Source organism: Ipomoea nil, unplaced genomic scaffold, assembly GCF_001879475.1.
Source record: "Ipomoea nil cultivar Tokyo-kokei standard unplaced genomic scaffold, Asagao_1.1 scaffold2279, whole genome shotgun sequence".
NCBI classification, from domain to species: Eukaryota; Viridiplantae; Streptophyta; class Magnoliopsida; order Solanales; family Convolvulaceae; genus Ipomoea; species Ipomoea nil.
In genome coordinates, this window is record NW_017618707.1 from 163,928 (window position 1) to 174,608 (window position 10,681).

A 10,681-nucleotide genomic window follows, 5' to 3' on the forward strand; every position below is an offset into this window, starting at 1 on the left:
ACGTCAACTCATATATTATTTTATAAATATTTAAAATTACTTATTTTTATCACCAATATATTACATAATATGTCCAAAATAAATACATAAATATCAATTATTGTCCTTAATTGTTCCACGTTTTAAAGTACAGGAACTAAATTGAACAAAATTAAGATAAAAGGATTAAATTGAACAAAACGCTATAGTACATGGATTTTATTGATATACTTTGACTTATTTTTATTTTTATGTTTATAGAGTTTGTAATTTATAACACTTGAGATATTTTAATTAAACCTATGTTGTGATTTATAATTTCCAATGCATTCTCATCAAATCTTCGCGCATTAACGTACCGGCGCTATATATAAAAAGAAAATCAGAACTTGCATGGATTTTATATAATCTTTTAATATGGTAATGGATCACCGGATTCACCGTCCACACAATCGTGTGAACAATGGTCTAAAATGACATCGTGAATTTTATTAGTTAGAATATAGTGAATTTCATTTTGGGCCCTACTGTTATAGGGACTTTTTCAATTTTACTCCACATTAATATTTTTTGCCACTTTACAACCATTGTTATTGAATGTGTTTCACTTTTAGTCCACCGTTAATATTTTCGTCAAGAGGCCGTATAATCCAAGGGTACTTTGGTCTTTTTATGTTTGTCTCTTCTCTTTTAATCAAGGCGCTTCGTCCTCCTTCTCCGATATTCGAAGATGGTTCTTCAAACAACGAGAATGAGAAGCCAAAGCTACATCGTTTCGTTCATTCCAACATGGACCGGCGAGGTTTCTTAGGTTTTAGGTTTAATGTTCTCATTTCTTTAGTCAAACATAGTCTTGGATGAGAAGAAAGGTCAAAATATCCATAGATTACACGGCCTCTTGATAGAAATACTAACGGTGGACTAAAAGTGGAACACATTCATTAATAGTGGTCATAAAGTGGCAAAAAAAAAATAAAATTAAGGTGGACTAAAATTGGAAACGCCCCTATTACAGTAGGACCAAAAATGGAATTCACTCGTTAGAATAATATACTTTATGAGTTAAAATAATATATTTTATGTGCTAGAATAATGTACATTATGCGTTAGAATAATGAAACTTTTGGTGTAAGATAATGTATTTTATGAGTTAGAATAATGTGCATTATGCGTTATAAAAATGTATGTGGTAGTGGGTCGCGTGAAAAAAAATCGCGCAAAACGACGCCGTTTTTGGACCGTGGTCTACACAACTGTGTGGACCACGGTCCACGCAATTACTGTTGCCAAAACGGGGACATAATTTTTTTTTCTTTTCTTTCTTTAATAAAATCATGATGCGTAGTAGAATTCGTAATACTCTTTTAGAATACATTTTGAACATTTCCCTAAACCATCCCTAATGCAATCTTAGTCACATAACCATATTTACACATAAACTACACCCAATTGGGGTAGTGATTTGATGACTATGAGACCTATGAATTATTATTTTTTTTTTTTTTGAGTTGTGAAGTTTATACACTTTGACTTGAAAATTTCTAAATTTGATACTTGAGTCCAGATGGAGTTCAAGATTGTGGAAAGGTTTTCGATCTGCATTTAGTTATTGATGTTTGAGAACTCTTACAATGCAATGAAGGGACTAGCTGAAGAAGTTAATTTTTTTTTTTTTTTTTTTTATGATTATGCATTTTCAAAAAAAAAAATAAATAAATAAATCTCACTATTACGACCAGAATATATAGCTTGGTGCGCCAAATAGGGGTCGAACCTATGACTTTTGCTTAGGAAACAAACGCTCTATCCACTGAGCTACAGGCGCCTTATTGAACCATACAATCAAATTAAATAAAAGAACTATAGAATATTTTAGGTGAAAAAAATAAAAACCGCACCAGATAGGGGTCGAACCTATGACTTTCTGCTTAGGAAACAGACACTCTATCCACTAAGCTACAGGCGCCTTGCTGTTATATGAAGTCATAAATTTAACTTGTTTTTATTGATCTTTTAGATCACTTATGCTTCAAATGCATGGAGAGCCCTTGAGGTTGGATTGTAAGATTGTTAGGATGTTTTAGAATAAATCTAGATTGGTAGGGTTTTTATTGGTCAAACGTTTGAGATTTTGCAGTTGGTGGTTGAGGATTAAGCTGTCACTGTGGAGAAATTTAGGTTAATGAATGAGATAGGGATAAGTTGAGGTGGTGAGATTTATTTTTAGTGGTTTGGTTGAGGACGAAGGGATTTGGGTGGATTTAATTATAGACTTAATTAGGGATTGTGCATTGGTGCCTTTCTTGAGTGGTTAATTGCTTAATTCACTGCTGGAAATCATCATTTTTTCGACCACCAAAAATTGGTTGAAAGTCGTCGAATCAAGTCAAAAACCCCTTTCCAATCATATTGGGGATCCAAAAAAAACCCTCATCGGTATTTCTGACCACTAATTGAAGTGGTTGGAAATAACGTATGTTGTTAAAAAGTAGTCAAAAATTTTGGTCAAGATGAAAAAGTAGGCATTGAGTATATTCCGACTACTGGTGGTTGGAAACGGCCACTCCTATACAGAGGTGAGAATTTCCGACCACCAGTGATAAGAAATTCCCACTTCAATAATTTAAAAAAATAATAATAAAAAAAATAAATTAATAAATTAAATCCTACAAGTTTGTATGAATTAGTAACAAAAGTAAATTAATAAATCAAGTTTTTAGTGTTTTACATTCTCCCCAAATATATGACATAATGAGTATTAAGGTTTCTTATACTTCTATATCCCTTGTGTTTTCTTTTGCTTCTATCATTCCTCAGTCTCAGGCTCTTCTCTTAGGTGCTGATAGTTGCTGCAACTGTTGCAGATGGTGTGTGGACTATTTGAGCATTCACATACTTGTTCGTAAACTGCATCCTCAAGACATAAGGTTTGAGAAACTTTGTAACTCTTTCTGGTCTAATTAACTACTGGGGGAATAACCATTTATGTTTCATTGTGAAACTAGGGGGGACAAAATGTATTAGCGTGATAATATACTCAACTTTACACAACATAATCAGCACACAGAAAATCAATAAATTCAGCTTGTGCAACATAAAAATAATTGAGAACACTTATTCTGGGATAGTAGTTGTATCCAAGAGATAGACTTTATATGAAAAGTGCAGCCATCCATGCCTACTTTTTTTTTTCTCCATTTGTCACGATATGTGCTATGTCTTCAAAATATAAATATTTTTTAAAGATATAAGGTATTTTAATTAGTCCTTTAGAAGAGATTTTCTTAATGAAGTTGGTATATTAAATATATTTCTTAGGTTCATTATGCTATTCATCAAGCATTATCTTATAGCCCTGACTCTTAAGTCTCTTTAACCAGATACCTCTTTTATTTCATAAGGTTTACTGTTAGAACATTTCTTATATGTATTTAACTCTTTTGTTTGACTGGACTCTTTTAACTATTATAGTCTTCTAGTGAATAACTTCTTATGTTACTTTCAAAAAAAAAAACTTCTTATGTTAAATAAGGTATTCTATTGAAGTAATTACTTAAACCCTTGCAGAGGTATGCCATCTTCTGTTTGTCAATATATTTTGCCACTAACCATTTCAAAAGGTACAATTGATTGTAGTTCTTTTTTTTTTTTAACAACTTTTGTTCAACAATCTTTATCTACCTCCAATATGTTGTGTTTACTTTGCATGATTAACCAAACAATATATCACCATCTTTACTTCTCTTCTTAAATTATATTCTTAAATCACTTAAACTCAATGCCTATTTACTTAGTTACTTCCATCCACAGAACACACAAATCTCAAACCTCCAAAAAATGTCTATTATTGTAGATGAAGCGCCAGGCTACATACAAGTATTCTCCGATGGGACCGTGAAACGTTTCTCGCCGGAGATCGCCACCGCGTCCGCCGAATCAACGGATGGTTTCAAATCAAAAGACGTTGTAATCGACCCGTCGAAGCCTATCACCGGAAGAATCTTCGTCCCCGATCTTTGGCCGGAAAAAGAACAGGTTGAGCTACTTCCAGTGCTTCTCTATTTCCATGGCGGCGGATTTTGCGTCGGCTCCACAACTTGGGTCGGCTACCATCTGTTCCTCGGCCGCCTCTCTGTTCAATCCAAATCCGTGGTTGTTTCAGTAGATTACCGGCTGGCGCCGGAAAATAAGCTTCCCATTGCTTATGAAGATTGCTATGCAGCTCTAGAATGGGTCCAGAAGAATCAGAAAGCCGAGCCGTGTCTGGAAAGCGCAGACCTTTCCCGCGTTTTTCTCGCCGGAGACAGCGCCGGTGGGAATATTGTACACCAGGTAGGATGACAATGGGTAGGGGATTACCAAGTGTTCAATTTTATGTGAGCAAATATGTTCATCATCATTATATTCAAGAGTTTTTCACTGTTGGGAATTATGGAATTTTCGACCATCTGAAAGTGATCTGAAACCTTTGTTCCAACCACTTTTGATATTAGAAAAACCATTGTTGCTATTTCCGACCACCTTTTGCTTTTGACTTGATTTAATCATTTCAGTGATCGAAAATTTCATAATTTTCAGTAGTGTTTACACTAGAGTAGTGTTCATCATATCGCATCATCATTCCAATTGCACCTGCAGGTTGCGAAAAAATGTCTACAAGATGGGAATTGTGCAGCGAAGATCAAAGGGATTATGCCAATTCATCCGTATTTCGGTAGCGAGAGGAGGACGGCGGCGGAGGTGGCGGCGGAGGGATCGACCGGGAGCAGCGTGGCGATGAACGACATGTTCTGGAGGCTGAGCTTGCCGGAGGGCTCTAACCGGGACTTCTACGGCTGCAACTTGGAAAACGATAGAGAGTTATCGGTGGGCGAGTGGTTGCGCTTTCCGGCGGCATTGGTGTTCGTCGCCGGAAAGGATTTCTTGAAAGAGAGGGGGGTAATGTACGCGGAGTTTCTGCGGCGGAAAGGGGTGAAGTGGGTGGAGGTGGTGGAGGCGGAGGAGGAAGGGCATGTCTTCCATGTTTTCCATCCGGATTCTGAGGCAACTCGTTTGCTTCAAAAGCAAATGAGTGAGTTTATACATGGTGTTTAATCTTCCATGGTGATTATATTTGGTACCAATTATATATGTTGCACTTTATAATTTTACCAAAATAAAAGTGCATGGAACTGAACCAGTGATATAAATATTTATTTTTAATATATTGAATTTGTAATTTTATTTTTTAAAAATTTATTTTTAATGTATTGCAACTTCATTTTTAGTATACTATATAAAAAATAAATATATAATATAATATATTAAAAATAAACATTTATCAGTGACCTATTTTACAACGTAGATCATGATCAATATATAGTATATTTTCCCATGATAAACCATCCATCCAATATAACCTATATCTATATATCTATATATATATATATATATATATATATATATATATATATATATATATATATATATATATAAGTAAAATCCTCCTAACAAATTTTTCCCCCAAAACTTTTGTAGTAAAACTTATTTGGTAAGTAAATGTCAAATGGAAAATAAATAAATAAATAAATAATAATAATAATAATGTTATTACCTTGAATAAATAAATTATTATACTTTCCTTTTGAATTAGTATTTTCTACCTATAAATACAAGGGCTTCTTCAATCAAAGAATCTCAGACTCGTCTCTCTGCTTTCTTTTTGTATGAATTTTCTACATTTTTCTAACTATATTCTCACGTACTTCAATATGTTTTGCAGTTTATATCGTCTGGTATGAGTTTTAAATATTTCACTGTATTTTATGAGTTTTAATAATAATATTAATAAACTGCAAAACATATTGAAGTACGTGAGAATATAGTTAGAAAATTGTAGAAAATTCATACAAAAAGAAAGCAGAGAGATGAGTGAGATTCTTTGATTGAAGAATCCCTTGTATTTATAGGTAGAAAATACTAATTCAAAAGGAAAGTATAATAATTTATTTATTTAAGGGAAAGTATAATAATTTATTTATTCAAGGTAATAACATTATTATTATTATTATTATTTATTTAATTTATTTATTTATTTATTTTCCATTTGACATTTACTTACCAAATAAGTTTTACTACAAAAGTTTGGGGGGGGGGGAATTTGTTAGGAGGATTTTACTTTTATATATATATATATATATATATATATATATATATATATATATATATATATATATATATATATATATATATATATATATATATATACACAGTTTACGAGGTTGCGTCCATATCCCTACATGTGGTGTACTCTACTTACCGGTCAATGTGCGGTGAATTAAAAAGCCACATCCAGACAACATATATTGGCGGTAGTGGAATTGCAGGGTAGCCCGACGCTGTGCTGAAAAAAAAAGCCAACAGGCTCGGGCCCCCGATCGATGGGCATTTTGCCTTTGCGGTCTGCCCTTAACTGAGGTGGTGACTCCGATATGGTGGTCCTGTCGGGCGCACGTAGTAGAACCTGCATGATAAACCGTACGTGTTAATAAAATTGCACCAGACTGAGATGCATTCACATAACAATTTATCAATCCAGAAAATCACTATCTTCACAAATCAAATCGACAATAAAATCTCAGACCTACAGATCACTAATGATACCTGCGCAGTGGGCGTCACTTCATTTGACGGTCCAGCTGTGGTACCTTTCTCCCGGTGCATTGCTAATTCTGTCGTGGCCCTTGGCCTGGAGCTTGGAACGGACGACGGCTGCAACAAGAAGTCCGTGCAAGCATCAGTAATCGATCTGGACTGCACCAGAACTTGAATACATTCACATAATGCACAGGGGAAAAAAACGCAGTTTACTTGTCATCTTTTTCTAGCATGGTTGTAAAGTGTATATATATAGTGTGTACAGTGGATTTGATTTCCCCAGTAGTTAATTTATTTTTGGTCTCTTGGACATAACCATGACATACTATATGTTTAAGTATATATAGTAATTGAGTTTGTATTTAAACATGGTTAATCTACACCCATTAGTCACAACACAATTCCGTGCACTAGTAACACAGCTACATATATGCATATATACGTAGGTGGTTAGTCGTGCACTTTTAGGTCTCGAATGCACACTTACCTCACCAGATAAAAAATCCCAACAGATACGTATATATGTAGTTGGTTAGTCGTGCTGTCTTAGGACTAGAATGCACACTTCTAGTGCAGAAATGCACACTAATAACAGAGCTACATATATACATATATATGTAGTTGTTTAGTCGTGCACTTTTAGGTCTCGAATGCACACTTACCTCGCCGGAGAAAAAATCCCAACAGATACGTATATATGTAGTTGGTTACTCGTGCTGTCGTATAGCTGGAATGCACACTTCTAGGGCAGAAATGCACACTAGTAACAGAGCTACATATATACATATATATAAGTAGTTGGTTAGTCGTGCACTTTAGGTCTCGAATGCACACTTACCTCACCAGAAAAAAAATCCCCAACAGATACGTATATATGTAGTTGGTCACTCGTGCTATCTTAGGACTGGAATGCACACTTCTAGGGCAGAAATGCACAGCTATCAAACCCCCCAACCCCACACTCATTAGTCACAACACAGTTCCGTGCACTAGTAACACAGCTACATATATACGTATATATGTGGTTGGTTAGTCGTGCAGTTTTCAGTCTGGAATGCACACTTACCTCTAGTTTATGATCATCTAAACTGAGATACTCCTGCACCAATTTCCTATACCTAACCACCATAGATCTGCAGCATAGATGCTTTCATCTAATTTAACTATTTCATTCATTCTTAGTTTATCTAAGACAGCAAATTCTAATAAAGTAGAAGCATCAAGAAATTATTCTTTTGCTGCTAATGAATGGCTGGTGGATTACATCTATAAAACCCACACTTCTATATTTGTAAAATTTGCTAAAACCTAATGAATGATAAAGCCAGCAAGATATTATCATAACCAATTATCCCTTCGCCATTTGAGTTGAAATCCACTACTTAGGGAAAATACCTAAAGTAACACGGTGTTACTTGGTATCACAGCTATCAAACACCCACCATCTTTGAGGTACCATGACAAACCTGGACAGTTGGTGTAATCACACCAGCCGTATCCCCCACCAGCAGTGCTAGTTCTTGCGTCATTCCCAGACTAAAGCTCGGTGCGTCCCACTCCGTCATTGTCGTGGTGGAGCCCCCCCCCCCCCCCCCCCCCCCCCCCCCCGTGCGGTGTCTGCACAAAATAATAGGACCCCCACATTAGCAGCACACCCGTTTAGAAAAAAATAGGTTCTACTGCCACAATACACTTCCCAAACCAATATAGCACCCCCCGAACCTGCATAGTTGGCAATGCTCTAGCCCGCGTGGCTTCCTCTTCTACTCGGTCCAACTGCCTAAAAAACTGTGTACTCTGCCACACCGCATCCTCCAAGGGTGCATGCGTTACTTCCGGCGTATGGTGAGGTGCTCCCTTTGAGTGCTCCGCGATTAGGGGAGCCAGTATACCCGCTACATCGATGATTTGTTGGAAGTCGTGATACTCGTGAGCCTCGCTAGGATTCCTGCGGACCTCCTCTGCAACCCTCACAGCTAGAGAACGAAGGTCTGTTGCCATGTTTGTGAACCCCTGGGCAAGCCCCTGCATGTGACCACAAGTTAAAACACCCCACCCACATGCCACCCCCATTAGTCCAATGATTATGCATACCATCGTTTCACCCGGAGTACGGTCAGAAAGAACGTGGTTACCCCCTAGCCGGCTAGAGGACTGAGGCCGTGAGGTCGATGCACCCAGATCATGTCGTCCGTGTGAGGCATCCCCTGCAGACGTTGGACGTGCGGTAGGCGGAGGTGGTGCACGAGTCTGTGGTCCATCCTGCGCGTGCATTACAATGTTATTAGTGAGGGTGTTATTATAACCCCCTGTGTACGAGGGTGTTTGCCATTGAGCTAATGTGGACTTGTGAACGCACCTGGAGTGAGGCACCGTGTGGTTGACTGGCGAGTGGAGTCCTTCTAGTAGTCTGACGCGGTGGCCGCGGTGGTGATTGATGCAACGGTGCATCCACCAGCCCGTTGCCAAACCCCCCCGCTGCAACCTCGCGTTCCTCCCGTGCTTCTAACCCCTTGGAAGTCCACCCATGCGACACCGGGGTGGTTCGTGGGACATCCCTTGCGCCTACAATGACCCTGTCAACATATAAGAGCTGCACCACAACATTTACACACATTAAAACACATCTAACAAACAACACATTCATCCATGAGTCGTACGAGATACATAACTTACAATCAAGAATAGTAACGGGCCTGGAAATTTCCCCCGAGTGTTCAGAGACCACCTAGCATGGGTTTTTGCCAGCGAGCGAAGCAGATACCCACACCAATCCAGCTCCTTAATCATTTTCACATCATTAAACATGTGAACGGTTCTTTGATTCGCATACCCATTCAAAGTGCTTGCAACGAGGGTGCTTGCTACTATCACGCAGAAATGTCGTTTAAACCAAATCCCACCGTTTGTGTGAGTTAACACCCTCGTAGTCAGAGCTTTCACTGTGATATTTCCCTTCCGCTTCTTAACATTACTTCGCCATGCCTTCAAGTCGGGGCCCACTACGTGGGTATCGCGCTCAGACATCGTAATAGTCCCATTTGGGAGCCCAAGCACACTCGCCACATCTTCGTTCGTGACACTTATCTTCCTCCCGTAACCCAACTCCAAGACCATTTGTCCGGGGTCATAGTTTTTCGCCACCCAATACCCGATCCGTGAGGGTAATACCTTTGCCCGGAGGCCCAGCAGCCCCCCCATGCCCATCGCAATAACATCTTGTTTCTGTCGTGGCGTCAGTGATGTTACCAGGCGCACGAGTTCCCTCGGATCCCCCCGTGTCTTGATCTGGGGTAACGGGCCTGCACCCCCCTCCTGTACCTGTTCATGCGTGGGGGTGCTCATCGGTCCACCGTGTTCTTCCTCTGCTGGTTCTGCGTGCTCTTCCTCTTCTGGTTCACACGGGGAGGTGTGGTACTCCACGTCTGCATCGCTGTTGTCGTCACTCAACATGATCGGTTGTCGGGCGTCACCACCTGCGGCACCACACACAAAAACATGGGTAGTACACATATAACACGGTGACTGTAGCAAATGAGACTTGAACAACCAGAATGCAATTTGGAATTCATTATAGAAATAAAATAAAATAAAAAAACAGAATAAAAAAAAAGCAAAAACGACCTTTTAGCTAAAGATGAACTAAAATTGTACTGTTTAATACAAAAATATATTTAAATTATAAGGGAGCAGGGCACATGGTTAGGTTGTTGCAGACTATCTTTATGGTCTCATAACAACACATGTTGTTTCGTTGACTACTTACATTATTATTTAATCCAGGATGTCAAACACTGTACCCGTCCTCTTCAAGTACAAATTACTCATTAAAACCTCTAAACATATTTAAATATAACATAAGATCCAATTAAGTCCAAGGTTTCTTCTGAACCTAACAGAATATATTATGGCAGTGGCGGACCCAGGATTTTTCTTCAGTGGGGGCAAAGAAGCAAAGGAAAAATAAATTCAAAAATGTTCAAATACAAAGTTCAAATACACATAAGATAATTAAAATACAAAATACATTATAAATAACAATACAAGGTTTATGATGAACTACGGG

The 10,681-nt window shown here is 38.1% G+C and overlaps 1 protein-coding gene and 2 non-coding genes across 3 annotated transcripts; 1 reads left to right on the forward strand and 2 right to left on the reverse strand.

Moving 5' to 3' along the window:
* Positions 1 to 1,732: 1,732 nt before the first annotated feature.
* Positions 1,733 to 1,804, reverse strand: TRNAR-CCU. The gene has a single exon. It is a non-coding gene; the product is annotated as a tRNA-Arg (tRNA).
* Positions 1,805 to 1,872: 68 nt separating this feature from the next.
* TRNAR-CCU lies at positions 1,873 to 1,945 on the reverse strand. Its single transcript has one exon. It is a non-coding gene; the product is annotated as a tRNA-Arg (tRNA).
* Positions 1,946 to 3,771: 1,826 nt separating this feature from the next.
* LOC109150344 (probable carboxylesterase 17) lies at positions 3,772 to 5,197 on the forward strand. Its single transcript, XM_019298246.1, has 2 exons — positions 3,772 to 4,311; positions 4,618 to 5,197. Exons 1-2 carry the CDS (start codon positions 3,817 to 3,819, stop codon positions 5,071 to 5,073), a joined length of 951 nt encoding a protein of 316 aa, XP_019153791.1. The 5' UTR covers positions 3,772 to 3,816; the 3' UTR covers positions 5,074 to 5,197.
* Positions 5,198 to 10,681: the final 5,484 nt, after the last annotated feature.

Excerpts from the sequence above, each read along its gene's own strand:
- LOC109150344 (XM_019298246.1), top strand. The coding sequence starts at position 3,817 with ATGTCTATTATTGTAGATGAAGCGCCAGGCTACATACAAGTATTCTCC. Across the intron at positions 4,312-4,617 it reads GTGGGAATATTGTACACCAG|GTTGCGAAAAAATGTCTACA; the intron begins GTAGGATGACAA and ends TTGCACCTGCAG.